The 20,684-nt window shown below is 43.7% G+C and overlaps 1 protein-coding gene across 7 annotated transcripts; it reads right to left on the bottom strand.

The window, feature by feature from the left end:
* Positions 1-4,992: 4,992 nt before the first annotated feature.
* On the bottom strand, positions 4,993-19,003 carry LOC128816896 (myosin-1B-like). Of its 7 annotated transcripts, none has more exons than XM_053994866.1 (38): positions 18,800-19,003; positions 18,571-18,714; positions 18,323-18,479; positions 17,700-17,727; positions 17,487-17,601; positions 17,315-17,407; positions 17,153-17,216; positions 16,970-17,068; positions 16,761-16,864; positions 16,536-16,674; positions 16,067-16,185; positions 15,826-15,975; positions 15,086-15,256; positions 14,531-14,841; positions 14,254-14,332; positions 13,762-13,849; positions 13,550-13,667; positions 12,778-12,901; positions 12,555-12,691; positions 12,196-12,451; positions 11,290-11,532; positions 11,007-11,183; positions 10,776-10,921; positions 10,598-10,688; positions 10,120-10,509; positions 9,878-10,004; positions 9,524-9,642; positions 9,041-9,237; positions 8,516-8,699; positions 8,264-8,429; positions 7,974-8,098; positions 7,517-7,825; positions 7,172-7,375; positions 6,347-6,472; positions 6,082-6,252; positions 5,890-5,994; positions 5,652-5,747; positions 4,993-5,145 (listed from the first exon to the last, which is right to left on the bottom strand). In XM_053994866.1, the coding sequence occupies exons 1-38, from the start codon at positions 19,001-19,003 to the stop codon at positions 4,993-4,995; spliced, it is 5,829 nt and encodes a 1,942-aa protein (XP_053850841.1). The 7 variants fall into 7 exon arrangements, with proteins under 7 accessions (XP_053850841.1, XP_053850840.1, XP_053850846.1 ...); XM_053994865.1 differs by having other exon boundaries at positions 14,254-14,339; positions 14,535-14,841; XM_053994871.1 differs by having other exon boundaries at positions 14,254-14,300; positions 14,535-14,841.
* Positions 19,004-20,684: the final 1,681 nt, after the last annotated feature.

Here is a 20,684-nt window from a genome sequence, read left to right as displayed (position 1 = left end):
CTGAAATTAATGCTATGCTAATTCTCCTTCACTGATTCAAAGCATGCTGGTTTTATTCCTTACAGGATTGCTTGTTGACATTTTATAATTTTGAGGGATATATTCTAGTGACAATATTTCATAAAATTAACATAAATTACTGTAGAAAGTAAACACAAAGAATTTATTTTCCTCAGTGTAAATATTTAAAACTCAATTTAGATGCAGTTCCATCTCTCTTTTTCCAGTTATCCAAGTAGGTATCATTCTTTATTCCGTTCCTTATGATTACAAATATTTGCTTATATAATTTTGTCACAATTAGGCAATATTTTCAGAGGCAGAAACAAGCCTATAAGGAAGCTCAGACTGAAATGTTTGCTTTTAGCACTTTGATGTTTTGATACACAAAATTCTAACCACGTTCCTGAAGTTTCCATGTGAAAAAAGAACATATTAACATTATTTAAATATATATTTCTTTTCCTGTTGCTTCACAGTCACTGCCAGTGACCCGTGATATTTGAGATAAATGCAAAACACCCACCCCAAATAATTGGAAATTATTATAATTTGAATTTCTGATGGTTTTTTTTTGGTTTTTTTCCCCCTCAGGACAGTTTCTCAAGGAACTGGTATCTACTAGAGATCCCTGGGGAGAGTGTGGGCAATGCTGCAGTGATCAGTACTTTAAAGATCACACTCTTTATTATCTTGTGACAAAAGTAACATCAATCCAGCCCAGTACTCATGCTGCATTTATACAATGGACACAATTATAAATACTACCAAGATTTCCAGCATACCTGCACAGAAGCCCTGCCTTAAAGCAACTCTACCTTTCCCTAAAAAGTGAATAAATGAAGATCTTACCTTTTGTGAGACAAAGGATTGCAGATTGGAAGACGGACAATATTAAGAAACAGGATTAGTAACTTCCTTCTTACTGCTGCACCCCAGGCAACATTTATAGACTGAAACCAAATGGATGGTTGGAAAGCAGACTGAAAGTCCCAGCTGACACTGGCAGACCCCCATTGAACGAATGTGAGCATCCGTAGGAATGCACTGGAACTTGTGGAATGCAGAGCCAGTTTCCCTTCTTTCCCGACCTCCCTAGTCCCAAGCCCTGAAACTCTTACCTTAGAGATTTCTGAGAAAGGACAAGACACACAGATCTCAGGGTACTTTTATAGGATCTGATCTGCATATGTAGCCACCACCTCCTCTTTCTTAGGTCAAAACATTTCTGGCAATCTTAACTCCTAACAGAATTGCGATTCATATAGAAGTGAATGGATATAATTAGACATAACAGGTCTGTGAATCAATGTCCTATAAATAATTTGACAAGAAAGCATGAGAAGGGGGGGAAGTGGGAGGGTGTGCTAAAGGAGATGAAAGGGGCTTCATTGGTTCTGTAATCCATTAGATGCTGACTCGCACAGAAAAAGTGAAGAGTAAGAGCCAATGTGTCTCATAGGAAACATGTAGGGATGGAGAGAAGCCACAGGCTCCTGCCTGCTGCAAGCACTCGGAGTCCTCAGTGTGGAAAAGCAGGAGGGGTCCTACTGAGAGGCAGGGATACTGCTAGAGGAAGAAAATCCCAGTGCAGGAGGAAGCATCTGAAAAGGAACAGAATTTGCGGAAGTGAGAATCAGGAGATGATAAGAATGACCAAGGACTAGAATGGAGGAAAGCCAAAGCAAGTGAAGGAGGGAAGACTGAGTCTGAATGTAGTGATAAGGAAGGATATGTGAATAAAGAAGAGGAAGTCCCTGGAGGTGTTTAAGAAGAGACTGGATGTGGCACTCAGTGCCATGGTTTAGTTGATAAGGTGGTGTTAGGTCAGGTTGGACTCAATGATCTCAAAGGTATTTTCCAACCTAGTTGATTCTGTGAAGTAAATAGAGATGTGATTCCAGTGGGCTAAGAGCAAGTCAGCATGGACAAAAGAAGCAATAAAAGAGCAGAACAAGTTTAGCCTAAAAATAAAAGCCTCAAAGCCTGAGGTCATCGAGTTAAATCCCAGACAAAAGGCACAGGAATCAAATTCTTGTTTTTGGAGCTGAAGGTTTTCAAAGATCATATGAACAGCACTATGGAAGTGTTGTACTGAACTTAAGACATAGATCCCATTGGAATCAGAAGAGTTGACTGCTGTCTCAACATAGGATAGTCATTCAGCATTACTTTTGCAAAATTAGTGTGCTAGGAAAGATTTAAGAAACTTACATCCTCTAAACTAGAGTCAGTCATACCCTATGCTGCTCTGGAAGACAGGCAACTATTTTTAGAGAGAACTGAACCTCATGATAATTTGTGTAAAAGCCAATCTACTGTTCTGATCTCTGGGATATTCCTTACCCAGATTAAGGAGGGAACATATTTTATGTTCACAAAGATCAGAGTGGTGAAGAGAACAGTGGAACCATTCACTTTACTGAGAAGCAATTTCCTCCCCCATGCAACAGATCTGGATTTGTTCAGGGTTTGGGGGTGTTTGGTTTTGGGTTGGGTTTTTTTTCAGTGTGGTGCTTTTGGCTGGTTGGTTTGCTGGGATTTTTTGTTTGTGTTTTGAGGTTGTTTGTTTGTTTCCTTTCATGTATTGGTCTTCACTTTCCAAACTACAGTTCCTACCACAAACAAGGAAATCTGAAGTGAGTCACATCTCAGCAGCTTCACCTGTCCCACAGCATATTGCCTCCCCAATTACTGTACCAGTTGTGCTCCTGTCTCTCTTAGCATCTCCTACTCAGAGGTCTGGATAAGAAAGTGAGGTAATTCCTTCCTCCTCTTCTCTCAGCTGTCTGTGTCTCTGTGATGGCACTGTAATCCTGGGTGTGGGAAGGAGATTGACAGACATCAGTTTCATGGTTGCAGTAAGTTGCTTGAATAGGCCTGGCTTTTGCAATAAGCAGATTCCCTTTTGTGCCTGCCTGCATATCACTCTGCATAGTTGCAGTTCAAGGCTCTGGTGGAGGCTTCCCATCTCTCCTATTGTGCCCAACCAGTGTCTTGCTCCCACTATTCCCCTCCCTGCTTCCCACAGCTCCCCTCCCATGCCCTGCTTTTGCAGCAGAAGGAGCTGGATGTAGGTGAGCAGCTACATGGGGAAATACAAAGGCATTAGCATTAGCAGAACAAAGTTCTCCCTCTTGTTCTTTTGTTGGCAGAGGCCCCTTTTGGTTACTGCAGCTCCTGAAGCTGGCTCCAGGAACATTTCCACCTGTATTGTGGCCTTTGTGGTGGGCAGGATCATTGTAGGGCCCCACCTCCAGCCAGGATCTGTTCACACAAGGGTTCTGGCACAGCAAGAAACCTATGGATGGAGGAGAAATGCAATGTGCTGGAAGAGCAGAAAAGAGCTTTTTGCTGCTCAGCTCAAGTGCAGCTCCCTCGTTTGCCCTGCCACCTTTTCTGAAATGCAGCTGGTACAAAAACAGCCATCTGTTAATGGAGGTCTCTGCTGAGCCCTTAGAAGAGGAGGGCACTTAAAGCACACTGACACATCCTGTGATGGGCCATGCAGCTGGGCTGGGTTTGACATCACCAGAAGCACAGGTCCTGCTCATACAAAGTGTGCAGCAAGGGCCCAAAGAGATCAGGGGAACACCCAAAATCCCAGAGCTGCTCAGCTGTGATGGATCCTAAACGACCACTTCTACAATAGATGGAGTAGTGTCCCTTCCCAGCTCCAGCTGCCATCTGCTGCTCAAATGTTATTTTCATATTTAATTATGAATATTTATAATATTAAAGCAGTGGTTTTACTGCACTTGTAGACTGGCTGAAGGATTAGAAAGGATATCCAAAAGGGACATATGAAGGTCAGTTGGAGACTGACAGTTCTGGTGGGATGCCCAAAGATGTTTAGGACTTGCTTTAAATAAACAGCAAGTTTGAAAGAGCTGCTAAAGCTTGATACAAAATACCAACCATGTCAGTATCCCACTCTGTGTCTGGCAAAAACAAGTTTATCAGCAACAGGAGAACCTATCCAGCTTTGCTTTAATGTGCCAGGCCCTTAGACACGTTAAATGTATTCCCAAACCATCTAATTTACTTACCCAGCCATAAAGTATGATCTGTACCTTATCCAGCCAATGTTGCACTTTACCTTACATTTCCAATCAGCATATAAATGTTGACTGTTTAGCTCAGCTTAATGCAAAATACAATATGGTGGGCTAATAATCAGTTCTTAGGAAAATGAGCAGGCATAGTATGTTGAGAATGACAATAAACAGACAGAACATTTAGGTTGTGGACAGAGCAGAAGGGTTGAATCTAAAAGGCAGTGGAATGTTTCACTGAAATTATAAATTGAGTCCTCAATCTTATCTATTCATTCTTCACAGTCTTTTAAATATGGATTCTACATGTGAATGGATATAATTTTGTGCTATGCATGAAATAGAATTACTTCAGAGAAAGGGAGTGGGGATATATCTTCATGCCACTTCCTCACCATGTTGGTTTGACTGCTTGTCACTACTTGGAATGAAATTTGAGTTTCCTATACTTTTAATCTTAACCGAATAACCAATAATTTTCAATTAAAAAAAAATATATATAATTGTATATATTTATATATATGTGTGTGTGTGTATGCTAAATGCTTCAGGAACCTTTACTCCGATTATTTTATTTTTTTTCCTAAGATGAAAATCACTTGAAAGGGTACAGTCTTAGGCCATCAAAAAAATGCATACTTCTCATTGCAAGAGAAAAAATAAATCCATATAATTATTACCATTCTTCAAGCATTTTAAAAAAAGGCAAATGTAAAAATGCTTTGCTGTTTGATATAATTTTAAATGTGAAGATGAACTGTGTACATGTACTTCAAAAGTAATGAATACTAGAATAAATAAAACATCATAGTCACTTTTCATATGCAAGGGTCTCTACTGTCTTTATTACCTAGACATAAATGATAATTACTGAAGAAAGCAACACAGAGGTTTACACTTTATGCATGCCTCAGGTCACTTTTTAGTCTTGGGAACCTCATTCCTCTTCTTCTATCTTCTTGTGAATCTCCCGGCTCTTGGCTCGGAGCTTGTTGACCTGTGACTCTGCAATGTCAGCCCGCTCCTCGGCTTCCTCCAGCTCGTGCTGGATCTTGCGGAACTTGGAGAGGTTGACATTGGACAGCTCCTCCTGTGTGGGGAAAGGGAGTTGTGAAAGCAGCAGGCAGCGGGTTGGACATTTATTACCAGGAAACTGGGCAAACAAAAATTCAAACGCCACAGCTGGGCTAGCAGAGCAGATTTAAATCCAAGATGAGAAGCTGCTCAGGGTGTTATGTGTGTCAGAAGAGAAAAGAATATTGGAATGGCAAAAAGACATTACACACAGCATGGGCTAGGCAGAGTTCATGTCACAGTCCTGAATGCACAGACTGACAGCTGCTTCTGGCATCCAGGGCAAGGTATAAGCAAAGAAATAGAGTGGGAAATTAGGTTTAAAGCAAAATAATTGGGTTGGGGAAGTATATTTTCTTCCAAACTAAGCAAGTCTTATTCTCACATTCCCCATTTCATCAAAATATCATCATGTTGCATCAAAACAGCCAAGGATTCAAAAAGCTGTACAGTGGAAAATATGAATAGAGAAAAATCCACCTCCACCAGAAGAAGGTCTGGTTTGGACAAATTGGTACTTACGGCCTCCTCAGCTTGTCTCTTGTAGGATTTCACTTTCATTTGCAGCTTGTCCACCAGATCCTGCAGCCTGAGGACATTCTTCCTGTCTTCCTCAGACTAGAGTGTTTGACAAACAGGAAAGAGAGTCAATTCTTGGTTCTACATCACGTGAGGTTAGCAATTCCCCTTGGGGATGGTGTGTGCAAAATGTGACTCACTGTGAGAAAGGCCTGTGAGAGCAGGAGGGCTCCTGCCTTACCTGGTAGGTGAGTTCCTTCACCCTCCGCTCGTACTTGCGCACGCCCTTCACGGCTTCAGCGCTGCGCTTCTGCTCAGCATCAACCTCCCCTTCCAGCTCCCGCACCTGCAAGGACAAGCCCATCCCTGCAGCTTCCCTGCCAATGTCTCTCCAAGGACACGCTCACTCACGCACAGCCCCAGCCCTACACACCCTGGCCTCCAGCTTCTGGATCTGCTTCTTCCCTCCCTTCAGTGCCAACTGCTCGGCCTCTTCCAGGCGGTGCTGCAGGTCCTTCACTGTCTGGTCCAGGTTCTTCTTCATCCTCTCCAGGTGGGCACTGGTGTCCTGCTCCTTCTTCAGCTCTTCTGCCATCATGGCCGCCTGATCAGAGCAAAAGGTCAAAGCCATTTTGGGGCTGGAGATATTTTGGGGAGAGTACATTCATCCTCAGCCATGCCAGGAGTGCCCAACTCACATCTGTGATGGCCTTCTTGGCCTTCTCCTCAGCATTGCGGGCTTCCTGGATGGTATCCTCCATTTCACCCTGGATCTGGGCAATGTCCGTCTCCAGCTTCTTCTTGGTGTTGATCAGGCTGGTGTTCTGTTGAACAGCATGAACATGATTTTTTTTTTTTTTTTTTTTTTTTTTTTTTTTTTTTTTTTTTTTTTTTTTTTTGTTAGCTTGCAGTATCATATCAAGTACAACATAAGTGGTTTTTTTTTAATATAGATTGTGCCATCAGGTCACATTGGATTCAAAGAGAACTACTGTTGTAGCTATTAATTTCTTAAGTATTGTATGCTTTGGTATTTTGTGAGCATCCTCTAAGAAGTCTTTTCTCAGAGAACAAAGAAGGAATTCGGATTGAAAAATGAAAAAAAATGCCTTCCTTACCATTTTCACTCTAGTGACCATAAAAATTTGAGATAGTTCTATAGAATACTTATAGTGACAAAGTTAAATTACATTAATGACACAGTTAGTGCGGTCCTATTTTGTTCATGATCATTCTCCATTTGCCTTTAAAGTCTCAAATGGAAATCTGAAAGTGCTGAACTCAAGTACGAGTAAGAACCTCACAAATGTCTCTGCATTTATTAAGTTATCTATACTGTAGTCTACTGGAATTCATACTCTATCTACATCTGAAACAAAAGTCTTAATATTATCTATCACCTATTACTTCTTATTTACTGTGAAAGCCCCTGCAATTAACAAAACACTGTTACAGCTCCAGGCTTAAGGTCATTGACACCTATGGAGCAATAGTATAAATACTAAATATGTTTATAAACTCACCTGGCTATGGAGGAGCTGCACACGCTCACTGGCATCCAGAAGCTCCTGCTCAGCCACTTTCCTCGACCGCTCCGTCTGCTCCAGGGCTGCCCGGAGCTCCTCAACTTCAGCCTGCAGCAGGTTTGCTCTGCGCTCCACCATGGCCACCTGCTCCTTCAGGTCATCCTGTGCTCTGACAGCATCATCCAAGTGCAGCTGAGTGTCCTGGAATGAGAGATACAGCAGATTGGGAGGTGTGTGTTTTCTATTTTTGTATTTCCTATTTTCTTGTCAACTTAGGACTGAAAGAGTTGTAACAGAGGAAAAAAATTTAGCTGTGTCAGAAATCAGCACATTGTGCCATACCTTGAGCACTGCCTGAGTGTTCCTCAAGTTCTTTTGTGCCTCTGCAGCCTGGCGGTTGGCATGGCTCAGTTGGATCTCCATTTCATTCAGGTCTCCCTCCATCTTCTTCTTCAGCCTCAGGGCTTCATTCCTGCTCCTGATCTCAGCATCCAGGGTGCTCTGCATGGAGTCCACAACTCGGAGGTGGTTTCTCTTCATCTGGTCAATCTCCTCGTCTTTCTCTGCTATCTTCCTGTCAATCTCAGACTTCACTTGGTTGAGCTCAAGCTGCAGGCGCAGGATCTTCCCCTCCTCATGTTCCAGGGAGGCCTGGACAATTCAACACAAAGAGTGTCTTACTTTCTAAGTAATCTTTTATGCAGGTCCACATTAAAGGTAAGTTTGCTTTCCTCTTCTCTCTCTAAACAACTACACCCATACTCTTGGTGGGGACATCATTTATTAGCATTGTCTGTACCTCAACTTCCTCCAGGGAGGCTTGCAGTTCCGATTTCTCCTGCTCAACCTGCTTCTTGACTTTCTCCAGCTCATGAATTGCCTTTCCTCCCTCCGCAATCTGCTCAGTGAGGTCGGAAATCTCCTCTGTGGGAACAAAGATCAGTGGCATGGTCAGGCACTGAGCAGAATGGGAAGGGCCCTGTCCCACCCAGGTGACAGGCATCTCTGCAGACCTGCAGGCACAGACCCATGAACAGCAGTGGTGCTGGCTGATAGTGAGAAAGGCCAGTGAGGAGCAGAGGGACTTACGCTGCAAGTTCTTGTTCTCCCGCTTCATTGTTTCCAGGTGGTCCAAGGACTCCTCATAGGCATTCTTCATCTTGAACAGCTCCGTGCTCAGAGAGCGCGACTCCTTCTGCGAGGCCTCCAGCTCAGCCTGTGTTTCCTCATACTTCTGCTTCCATTCTGCCAGGATCTGCAGAGAAACGGGCTGTGAGTAGGGCTGTGGCCATCACGGGGCCGTGCTCTGGCCAGGAGTGCTGGTGCTGGAGGCCAAAAGACCTTGTCAAAGTTCTTCTGCTTCTTATCCAGAGCAGCGCAGGCAGCATTGGATCTCTCCACGTCAATCATCAGGTCCTCCACTTCATTCTGCAGCCTCTGCTTTGTCTTTTCCAGGGAGGCACATTTGGCATTGACAGCCTCAACATGTTCCTCTGCATCCTGCAGGCGCTGGGCCAGCTTCTTCCTGGAAAGTGGTAAGCATAAGTAAGACTTTGGCATGAAGCAGCATGTTTTTCATAAGAGTAAACTTAGCCTCCTGGTACTCTGTGACACTTATTCACAGAGAGGTGTAAGCCACTCTATTTCCATGTCTGAATTCTGGAGCAATCCTGCAGCAGTTCTGGCCTCTCTCTGCAACTCTGGACCTTTCTGCTTTTCCCCAATGCGTACTTGCTTTCTGTCATAATTTGTCTCTTTGTGACTCCACCCAAAGGAGAACACTGATTTCTTCCTCACAGTGTCACTGTGGGCTCCTCAAATTTCCGTATTTAGTCTCTGACAGTGTTCTCCACATTCCCCACGTACTTGGCCTCCTCGAGCTCCTCCGTGCGCTGAATCGCGTCCGTCTCGTATTTGGTTCTCCACTGGGCCACTTCGCTGTTGGCCTTGGACAGGGCTCGCTGCAGCTCCCCCTTGGCCTCCTGCTCCTCCTCATATTGTTCCCGGAGCAAGTCACAGTCGTGGCGAGCGGACTGCAGGGCGTGGGCCAGGGCGTTCTTGGCCTTGGTAAAAAAAAAAAAACAAAAACAAAAACAAAAAAAAAAAAACCAAAAAACAGTGGGAAAATGAACAGAAATATCCCAGGAAATCTTCTTAATGAGAAGATCTTAGAAAGACCTGAGATGGGAAACATCTGTGAATTTGCAAAAGAATTAATGGATAGTCTTCTGGGAAAGAGAAGCAATGTTATTATGGGAAAGCATGCACTCCATTATCAAAGTGGCTATTTTTGTCCCTTTCATCTTGTTGGTTAACTGATTTCATATATTCAGGAAAACACCTTCTCACCTTTATCTCTTCCTCTAAATGCCTCTTCAGTTCCTCAATCTGTTGGGTGAAAGCTTGTTTGCCTCTTGACAGCTGAGAAACCAAAGCATCCTTCTCTTCCACCTGACGTGAATATTCACCTGAGAAAATTTCCAGATATACAACAGTTTTAATGCCATTGATCATGATACTGTAAACATTTGAAGATGTAAAACCAGATAGTTCACAGTCCATGCGGAAATTTATGACCCATTTCAAGTATTTTGCTGGAGGTGTAACACAAAGTGTGTTGAAAAGACCGCGTGCGCAGAAGAGTATTTTTTGCAATGACACTAAGACATTATTGATCTGCGCATGTAGATGTGGGTGTCTCACCTGACTCTGTCTGCAGACGAGCTCTTTGAGCATTGAGGTCATTGATCATGCGCTGATGCTCTTCCTCCTTGCTCTTAATCTCACTCAGCTGATCTTCCAGTGTGCGGCACATCTTCTCCAGGTTGGTCTGCGTTTCAGCATATGGGAAGTGATGAGTTAACCATCCACACTCTAAAGAAGGCCAGGTGCAAGAATTGTGTTGTATTCCACAGGGTCAATGAACCAATGAGATAATTGCATACCTTGGCTTTGGAGACAGACTCCATGTTGCTGGCCAAGTCGTCAATCTCCATCTTCAGCTCACTCTTCTCCTTCTCCAGCTTCTGCTTCACGCGTTGCAGGTTGTCGATCTGCTCGCCCAGCTCAGCTGTGCTGTCCGCGTGCTTCTTGCGCAGGGCGGCAGCCGTGGCTTCGTGCTGCAGCGTGGCCTCTTCCAGGTCACGGCGCATCTTCTGGAATTCCGCCTCACGCTTCTTGTTCATATCAATCTGAGCTGCTGTGGCCCCTCCTGCTTCTTCCAGGCGCTCGCTGATCTCCTCCAGCTCCCTGGACAGGTCAGCGCGATGCTTCTCTGCTTTAGCGCGAGAGGTTCGCTCTGCCTCAATTTCCTCCTCCAGCTCCTCAATACGGGCCTGCAGAACACCAGGGACCCTTCACACTCGTGCCCTCCTCCTGCCTGAGCTGAGCCTGAGCAAGGCAGGGGAAGGAACAGAGACTTGCCTGCAGCTCCTTGATCTTCTTCTGAAGTTGCATGCCCAGGGCTTGTTCATCCTCAGTTTTACTTTGGATCTGGCTGATCTCAAAGTCTTTCCTTTGGGCCAAGTGAACCGTGTTAGAGCTCAAAGAAAAGAGACAAGTGCTGCAGCCCAGCACTCAGGAGTCCCAGAGCCACACTTACTTCTTCAGTTTCTCATCCAGCTGCTGCTTATCATTCTCCAAATCCATGATGCTGTCCTGGGCCAGCTTCAGGTCTCCTTCCAGTTTCCTCTTAGCTCTCTCCAGGTCCATGCGCAGTTTCTTCTCTTGCTCCAGGGACCCTTCCAGCTAAACACAACAAGACCATCAGGGCTCTGCCAGCCGGGCTGGACTCCATACCTGTCCTGTTCCTGCTCTATGTTTGTGTGCTTACATCATCCACTTGCTGTTCCAGCTTGGTCTTGGCTTTGGTCAGAGTATTGACTTTGTCCTCCTCTGCCTGCAGGTCATCCAGGGTCTGCTGATGGGCCTCTTGGAGGGCTTTCTTCTCTTTTGTCAGCTTGGCAATGGTCTCGTCCAAAGCTGCCATCTCCTCAGTCAGGTTTTTCACCTTTAGGAAGAAGGGAGCAAGTGAAAATAAAGGAAGTAGCTATAGAAGTCCTGTAATAGCACACAGCCCATTTTCTGGAGTGCTAGTGACAGGTTCTACCTCATACCTTGTTTTCAGTGGCATGTTTTTCCTTCTCCACCTTGGCCAGTGTTAGCTCAAGGTCATCAATATCTTTCTTCAGCTCTGAACATTCATCCTCCAGCTTCCTCTTCTTGGCTGTCAGTTCAGCATTAATTTCCTCCTCATCCTCTGCCCTTTCAGTCACCTCCTTAATTTTGGCTTCCAGCTGGATTTTGGTTTTGATGAGCTGGTCACACCTTTCTTCAGCATCAGCCAAAGCATCAGCTTCCTATTTGAGAAACATGGATTTGTTTGCTAAACACAACTGTTTTTAAAAGCTGAATAGAGAAATCTTTTCTTGGCTAGACTTTGAATTAATTTTCTTTGAGTGAGATAAATTGATATATAGTCCAGGTTCAATTAGAGGTTTAAATATGAACCTGAGTTTATTTTGAATCTGTGTAGCAAATATGTCAAGACACAAGGTAATGCTTAAATATTGACCAATCCCTTTATCTCCCAAGAGACTTATGAGATACATATAGGATTGTGACAGAATGCAGAGGGTTTTTCTGTCCTCCTGGAAAAGTGGTTGGAGAAAGACAGGTGACATAACATGTATCATATAAAATGGCATGGAGGCCTTTTATTTGGGCAACTGACTTAAACCAGAGAAAACTTTCAAATTAATTGCTCCACTATGAACTGTAAATTCTAAATATCCAGTGACTACATTGTATGTTATATTGTGAGCCTGGAGAAACAGACCTATGTGCGTACATGCCTCAAAAGTCATTCCCAAGCTAGAACCTCATATTATAATGGTGACACTGAGTGGTCTGAATTCTACCTTCCATTATTTATATTAAAATATTTTCTCAGATAATTTATTGTATAATATGAGAGTTATGTGCTGTGAGGGTACCTGGAAAAATACACTAACAATACTTACAGATTGCACTTGGAGCTGCAGGTCATTTTTTTCCTGCATTAGAGATGCCATTTTCTCCTCAAGCTCCTTCCGCTTTGCCTCAGACTTTGCAAGCTCTTCCTTGGTTTTCTCAAACTCTCCCTTCATGTTGGCCATCTCCTTCTCAGACTCTGCACTCTTCAGCAAGGGCTTGATCTTGAAGAACAGCTTCATCCATGGCCAGTGTTTGACATTCATGAATGAACGAACATTGTACTGGATGCAGAAGATGGATTCCCTGAGGCATAATTAAAATGTACAATGAATATTCTCAGTCTGACGAGTGTCAGCACTTTCCCATGAGCAAAATGACTCCGTAACTGAAGAAGAGGAAGGTTTACCTCCGTTCCACCATTCTCTGGTACTCCACCCTCATCAGGAAGCCCCTGCACCTGGCCTGGGTGCGGGTGATGAGCTGTGCCAGCTTCTCATCCCTCATCTCCTCCAGGAGTCCCAGCAGCCCAGCTTTGAAGAACACCTTCAAAGAGAGAGGCAATGTTGCAGCACATCACTGTCAGGCAGAGAGAGCAAAGCCCAGGCAGGCAGAGAATGGGGGGTTTGTACCTTGGTGTGTCCAAATTTGTACTGGGTGTGGTCCACATCGATTGACCCAAGGAGCTTCTCAGAAGCCTTCTTGCTATCGATGAACTGTCCTTCAGGGATGGCACTGGCATTAAGCACCTTGTATCTGTGGAATTGGAGGAAATAGAAATGAAGACAATGTCCAGTCATAAGAATGTTCTGTTCACTGAAACCAAGAGCTGTGTTTGCAGCAGAATCAGGCTGAGGAAGTTGGAATTTCATCCTTTGTTTAGAGATATCCTTCTGATCAGGTCTTAACCTGGTAACAAATTTAACAAAACTTTTCCATTCTTTAGGGGACCAGCCACGATGAAGAAGACATTGATTTCCTTTTATTGAAAATATGCTGTAGAAAATTACTTGAGAGGAACATTGCCACTTTCCTGTGTCCTCTGTATTGGAGAAAAGCTCTTCCCCTGAAACTTGCAGCTGGCCAAGGAACTCATAGTTTGTAATTTTTACCTGAGAACCTGCTACCACCAATCCCAATCTTGTAATCACTGGCTTCTGCAGCTCTACTGTGCTTCCACACTCAGATGCCCCAGCAGTCAGTGAGCACACCTGACACTCTTCATTTCTCAGCAATTTTTCGTCTGCTAGCCATATATGTTGCCTTTTGTTATGCACCTCAACATTCCCTTTTCTTCTAGTTATAGCCAGAAAGAGCTAGTCTTAAATATCCCCAAGTGATAAAATAGTTAAGAAATAAAACCTTGACAGGAAAGACAGAATGACAATCAGAAAAGAAACTGACCTCTGTTTGAAGTCAGCATAGAGGATTCTGCTGGGGAAGCCTTTCCTGCAAATCCTGATCCCTTCCAGCACGCCGTTACAGCGCAGCTGGTGCAGCACCAGCTCGTGCTCCATGGCACCTAAGCAGTAAGACAATTATTTGATAATTCATGATAAAACATAGAGAATAATGGCTGCATCACACTATTTTTTATCTTTTCTGGGGGTTCTTACCAGGTGTTTTAGACTCGTTGGGGATGATACACCGCACAAAATGTGGGTGAGTGCTGCGCAGGTTGGTCATCAGCTTGTTGAGATTCTCCTGTGGGTTCATGAAAAAGGGTTTTTAATTAACAAATCGTACCTCCTCAGCTGCACTTTCAGATGTGAGAAGTCTTGCAAAACATTAACAGGTTTGTAATTCCCAACTATAGCCATTTTTATTGTGAGTTTTCTTCTGTCTTTCACTCTTGCGCAGGAGAGAAAGTCATAAAATTTTGCAATGTGTTTTTACGAGACTGAGGGATATATCTATATCTTCCTCAGCTGGCCTCAGCCATCTTGCTGTCAGCTTGTTTATTGATTCTTGATACATAAAAACGTTAACAGCTGCAGTTAAATGTCCTTATTGCAGCTAGAGTGAGGATTTACAATCTTCAACTAAAAACAAACAAACAAACAAACAAATAACAGGAAGGAAGTAGAGAGGATGATGTCTGTACTCACTCTGAAAAGAGCTGAGACAGTCTGGAAAGAAGAACCCTTCTTCTTGCCTCCCTTCTTACCACCACCACCACCACCGCCGCTAGCCTCTGAAGAAGAAGAAGAACAACAACAACAACAAAAAGAGTTGGTTTTACAACTTGCAAAGATCATGTTTCTTTCATATATAGCAGTCATGTTAAGAATGGAACATGGACAAGAACAATAGCTGATATCCATGGCTCCGGTAGAGCCAGAATAAACATGTTAAATAAACATGGAAATTTGAATTTCAGAGAACTGACCTGCCTCTCCTCCAGCAGATGCAAAGAGTAAAGCCAGTGTCTTCAGGGATGACTTCTGATACAGCCCCACAACAGTTTCATTCAGAGGGTCCTTGTTCTTGTCAAGCCAGCCAGAGATGTTGTAGTCCACTGTGCCAGCATAGTGCACCAGGGAGAAGTGGGCCTCAGCCTTGCCTTTGCCAGGCTTGGGCTTCTGGAAGTTGTTGGACTTGCCCAGGTGCTGGTCATAGAGCTTGTTCTTGAAAGAGGTGTCAGTTGCCTTGGGGAACATGCACTCCTCTTCCAGGATGGAGAAAATGCCCATGGGCTGGGAGAAATCACAAGGAAGGAGGGAGGACAAGGTGAAAAGGCAGAAAGACTCAGAGATGAAATAAATTCCTGAGTGGGACAATATTACTGCTCTCAGAGATTGTTCTGCTCAGCAAATTGTAAAATAATACAAACTGATGTATCGGCAGTATCATATTTACCATTTCAATTTCTGCATTTAGAAATACATATAAAATGAATGCATTTCCAAAAATACCTGACACTGTGAATTACAGAAATACCTTCTCAATGAGCTCAATGCAGGCAGCCAGGTCCATGCCAAAGTCAATGAACTCCCATTCAATCCCCTCCTTCTTGTACTCCTCCTGCTCCAGCACGAACATGTGGTGGTTGAAGAACTGTTGCAGTTTCTCATTGGTGAAGTTGATGCACAGCTGCTCCAGGCTGTTGAACTGCACAATTACAAACCAAGATTATTATGAATGTAAATTAAGTAGGTTAGGGATAAAGAACAGTGCTGCCTATTTGTACAAAACACCGGAGGATCTGTAGGTGCTCCATCTTAATTGATCAAGAAGTTTGGAATTTCTGTCATTGTTTGTCAACCTGAACTTTATCCATATATTTATTACTCTAGAAGCTTAGATAATTTTCATAACTCAGACTTTGTCGGCTTTGATATCTACTAGACTGCATTAATTTAGTTACAGGAGAGTCCACAGCACAACACTATATCCAACATTCACAAATGTTGATTTCAAATCATGTGCCGTCTTCAGCAAAAAATGTGCACTTAAGGATTTCATTGGCATATGTGCAAAACAAAAACCTATTTCCAATTAAAACTAAGTGGGAATCAGAATGCTCTAGATACACTATAAAAGATCAAACCATTAAAAAAAAAACAAAACAAAAAAAGAAAACAAAAAAACACCAACAAACCAGTAGCATTCCTCCTGAAATATTTTGTCACATAGCAATGTGATTTTAACAAGCATGCTAATAAACCCCTGTTCCTTACATCAAAGATCTCGAAGCCAGCAATGTCCAGGACACCAATGAAGTACTGCCTGGGCTGCTTCGTGTCCAGCTGCTGGTTGATGCGAACAACCATCCACAGGAACATCTTCTCAAACACTGCCTTTGCCAGTGCACCCACTGAATTGTATACCTGAAATGTAAAACAGAAAGTGTGTAGATATCATGCAAGACAAAAGAGAAAGTCCAAAGAACCTATCCTCAGAACAGGGGCTTGTTGTTACCTGCTGCACAGTTTGGCCCTTGGTCACGTATTCATTCCCCACCTTGACTCGGGGGTAGCAGAGAGCCTTGAGCAGGTCTGCTGAGTTCAGACCCATCAGGTAGGCAGCCTTGTCAGCAACTAAACATCAAAACAATCCGTTGTTAAGGTACCAGCAGACATGACTGTTCCTTTAAAAAATATATTAAAGGGCAATTCCAGTAAAAATCAAAATATTAGTAAAGATTAAAAAGTGATTAGTGTTAATGGCAGCACTCTTTGGGAGACACTGGAGCCTACAATTTGTATTATACAAAATAATCTGATTTTTGTTCCTCCAGAGAAGTCCTCTGGCTAGGACGTACTGCTATTCTACAATACTGGCACTGGGGAAATGCACAGGCTGAGTCATCATTCTGACCCTCACATGCTGCCTTCAACTCAGTGAGTGTTCACTGTCTCCCGTGCTCTGGGATGGGTTCTGCTGGTACCTTCGGTGCCATCAGGCTCTGCCTGCTCCTCTCGTTGTTTCTGCTTGAACTTCAGGTTCCCGTAGTGCATGACAGCCCCTGTCAGCTTGTAGATGGCTGTTTTCTCATCAGCACTAAAACCCAGGATGTCAATGGCACTCTGACAAAAGAGTTGTTAAGGTGAGTACCCCAGCTGTTAAAGGCCAGAGAAATGAAACTTCACGTGAGAGAACTTCTGCTACGTACGTCGGTGGCCATCAGCTCCTCCTGGTCGTTAATGCTGGGAACTGTGATCTCACCCTGACTCACATACAGATAGTCATAGGGGTTGGTGGTGATCAGTAACATCTCTGAAAAGAAGGACAAAACCCAGCCAGGTCAAATGCAATCGGCACAGAAAGGAAGTCAAAGTTGTTCCATGACCTTTGCCTGGAGGAGTTAGTGATCTTTCCTACCAATTAGCTCTGGCTTCTTGTTGGACATGATCTGATAAAAGATGTGGTAGCTCCTTTCCGCCTTGAGCTGGAAAGTGACTCTGGACTTCTCCAGCAGATCTGGTGAGGAAAGTAGGACACAGTCAAGCACAAGAAGAGGGGAAGGCTGGAGGGAAGGGGGATCAGGCCAGAAGGGTGTCTTACAAGTTTCAATGTCAGCAGAAGCCAGTTTGCCTGTGGCACCAAAATGGATTCTGATGAATTTACCCTGAAAGCAGCAGGAAAGTCAGTTGAGATTTATTTTACCAATCTGGACAGCAAGAATATTCAAATTGGTGTTGTCAGTTGTGCCAAGTAAGAACTCACAAAGCGTGAGGAGTTGTCGTTCCTCACGGTCTTGGCGTTTCCAAAGGCCTCCAGCAGTGGGTTGGCACTGATGATTTGATCCTCAAGTGTCCCCTGAAACAGATGTCTTCTTGCTATGATCTAGCTCATCAAGAAATTGGATAGCTGCAGGTTTCTAGGCCTGGGAGCTCACCTGCATTTTGCCTGAGGTCTGCTCCTCCTTCTTCTTGTCCCCGCTGGCTGCAATTGTTGCAAAGTACTGGATGACACGCTTTGTGTTCACAGTCTTCCCGGCCCCGGATTCTCCGCTGCCAAAGGCAAGAGAGAAGCAGAGGGTGCGTGGTCAGGCAGGAGGTGCCCTGGCACCGGGCAGCCCCGCAGGGACCCGCGCAGGGGGTGTACGTACGTGATCAGGATGGACTGGTTCTCCCGATCTGTGAACAAGGCAGAAACACATAGACTTTGTAAATGACGAACACAAAAATACTGAAAATTAACGTAAGTTCAGACAAGAAAAAAACCTGCATTTTCATCTTTTACTCCTAAGTCTTTTTTTTCCATTTAAATTACTTGCAAATCAATTTGCACTTGCACGATTTACTCGAAACATATTCACCAATGTCCCTCCAAATATCATAGGGAAGGCCCAGGACATTTCTAAAGATCCCTTCCAGCACAAAACATTCTGTTATTCTATAATGGACATTGCAAACACTTGAAGAGCCATATGCTGCTTCTCTGTTCCACTCTATGATCTTTTCCTTATCCTGCATATAGTAAATTATTTCAATTTACTTCTACACAGTCTGCTTTTAGAGCAGCAGAGAAAGGCAGAGTAAAGACCCATGACAAAGGAATCCTGATCATGGATAACACTTTGGAACTCCATAGCACAGAGAAAGAAAGGAATGAAAAAGGCAGAAGCAAAACTAGCCACACTACATAATCCTATTTCATTTTTCCATTACAGGTTTTATCAAGACAAAGCAGAAAAGTTGTGCACTGATGCTTATGATGAGAGCTACTCACCAGTCAGCATGAACTGATAGGCGTTGTCAGAGATGGAGAAGATGTGTGGAGGGGCCTCCTGGCGCTTCTTGCCTCGGTAGGCCAACACCACCTCGGGGTTGTACACCGGCAGCCACTTGTAGGGGTTGACAGTGACGCAGAAGAGACCCGAGTAGGTCTGTGAGGAAGGGACACAGCACGTTGCCTTCCCCTGAGCCTGGCCCAGCAGCTCCTGAGGCTGCCCAGAGGAAGCTGCTGCTGCCACTTACGTAGATCATCCAGGCTGCGTAACGCTCTTTGAGGTTGTACAGCACGGCGGGTTCGTGGAGGTGGGTCATCATGGCCATGTCCTCGATTTTGTCATACTTGGGAGGGTTCATGGAGAAGATTTGGTCATCCTTCACAGTCAGGGTCTGTCAGAGGAAGAAGGATACGCATGTCAGCTGAGAATCCAGAGTGGGGATCATATGTTTTCCGTCACTCTTGCTTTTGACTCACCTCTCCCCCTTCAGTCTTGACAGTGACCTTGCCCGATTCCCTGCTCTGGATTGTGCTCTTCACATAGGACTCCTTTGCATGCACCACAAAGACAGATGTCTTGGCATCAAAGGGTTTGTTCTGGGCCTCAATTCTCTCCTTTTCCGATTTTCGGAGGTAAGGAGCAGCCTCCCCAAAGATGGCCATCTCAGCGTCCGTAGACATGGCTGTGGTTTACTGCGTGCAGCAAGGCACAGCGCTGAAATGGAAAGGCAGTTCTGAGTGAAGGGGGAAATTTCTTTTTAGCAGCGACCTTAGGCTGTGTAGTGTTCTGCTCTGCCTATTATGACAGTCTTCCTTTCTGCTTTACCTGCTTTTTACTCTAGATGTCTTTTAATTTAAAGAAGATAGGTGTCTTTGATTGAGGTCAAGGTTTTTTCCTTTTTTCCAGTTTACACTTTCAGTTCATTAGATCTCACTGTGTTTTAGCAGGCTACGCAGAAAATTAGATTGATTGGCAGATTGAGTGGTAATCAAAGATGCAGCAGAAATACCAAGCAGAAGCAGAAGAGGTACCAAGAGAAGTCATCCTATAGAAATTATGAAAACCCATTTATATTCTTTCTCTCTCTCCCATTCCAGCCCATGTAATTTGTGCCAACTATAGAGATGGAGTATCATCAGGAAACAGATGTGGAGTAAGCAGAAGCAGAGGTCTGATTTGTCTGTGCAAACCTTTTTCCTCTGTGGAGGATTCAGAGTTTTGTCTTCTTCAATTGTTCTGCCTTTTCCTGCTCAAGCTCGTGCTTTAATATTAACTTGTATAGAAAAATAAAAACTTCTCAATAAAAAACATTTGGAGCGATTTGACAAAATCTTGCGTACACACGTGCTCTTCATTCACCTTTTCTTTCCTGGATTTCTAGGAAAAATTACAATCTCCTTTTAAGAGTTCTGTGTGTAAGTGGTCAATTATTTCCCAGCAAATGCCAAACAAATGCGTCCAACACAGTTATGAAAGGAAATTTGCTCTTTTAGACAGCACAGAATTGCGCTGCTTTAGTGTGCACAGATGTAAAGGGGTATGGGAAGTGGCCTTAGAAATGCATAAAAAAACAAACCTGGAGTCTGTTCCTATAGAGTAAGTAAATCAGTCTTACCTCTTGTGTCACCAGTTGACTCTAAGCCTGGAAGCTGGTCAATACTGAAAAAGAAAAGTGACAACTTCTTTCTTATCTTTACACAGACTCCCAAGAATAAGTCACAGGACAAAAACATGCTAAGGACTTCAACAGAGAGGGAATGGAACGTGTCTATTGAGACAGTTCTTTGAGGAAAGCAGTTCCACAGGCATCAGGAATGCTGTGGGGTCCTGCCAGCACCCAACTCTCCCTATTCTTACCTTTAATCCTTCCACACAGGCAGAACAGGCTTGTCCTACCAGCGCTTTTATAGGTTCTGGTTTGCACATTCAATTCCCTCCTCCTCTTTCTTAGGTCAAAAAATTTTTGGCAAAGCATTGTTTGGCAAACTTGACTGAGTGCATGATTCCCATTTGTGCTTGTGGATATATTTAGACATATTTGAGGTCTTCCTAGCTATGTGAATAAATCTCCTATAAATATGATGACTAGGAATCTAGGAAGGAGGAAGTGCAGTCCAGCAAATAGAGCACGACACTGGATCTTGGAATTGTTGGCTTCTCTTCTCCTGTTAATTGCTGTTTGAAATGTAAGATTTGTGTGTCTCAGGACTCAGCAGTAGTTAAAAGGTTTAATATTACAAGAACTTTGGAGCAAACCTATTCTGAAATATTCTGGAAAAAGAATAGAAATAATCTAGTATAGTCTAATTCCAAGACTGGAATTGCTGCACCTGTTTGCAACTCCTTAGCTTTTTGGTGGGT

The sequence above is a fragment of the Vidua macroura genome, chromosome 19, assembly GCF_024509145.1.
Source record: "Vidua macroura isolate BioBank_ID:100142 chromosome 19, ASM2450914v1, whole genome shotgun sequence".
Lineage (NCBI taxonomy): Eukaryota > Metazoa > Chordata > Aves > Passeriformes > Viduidae > Vidua > Vidua macroura.
The sequence above is the reverse complement of the archived record's forward strand: the minus strand, read 5'-3'. Positions and strand labels throughout refer to the sequence as shown.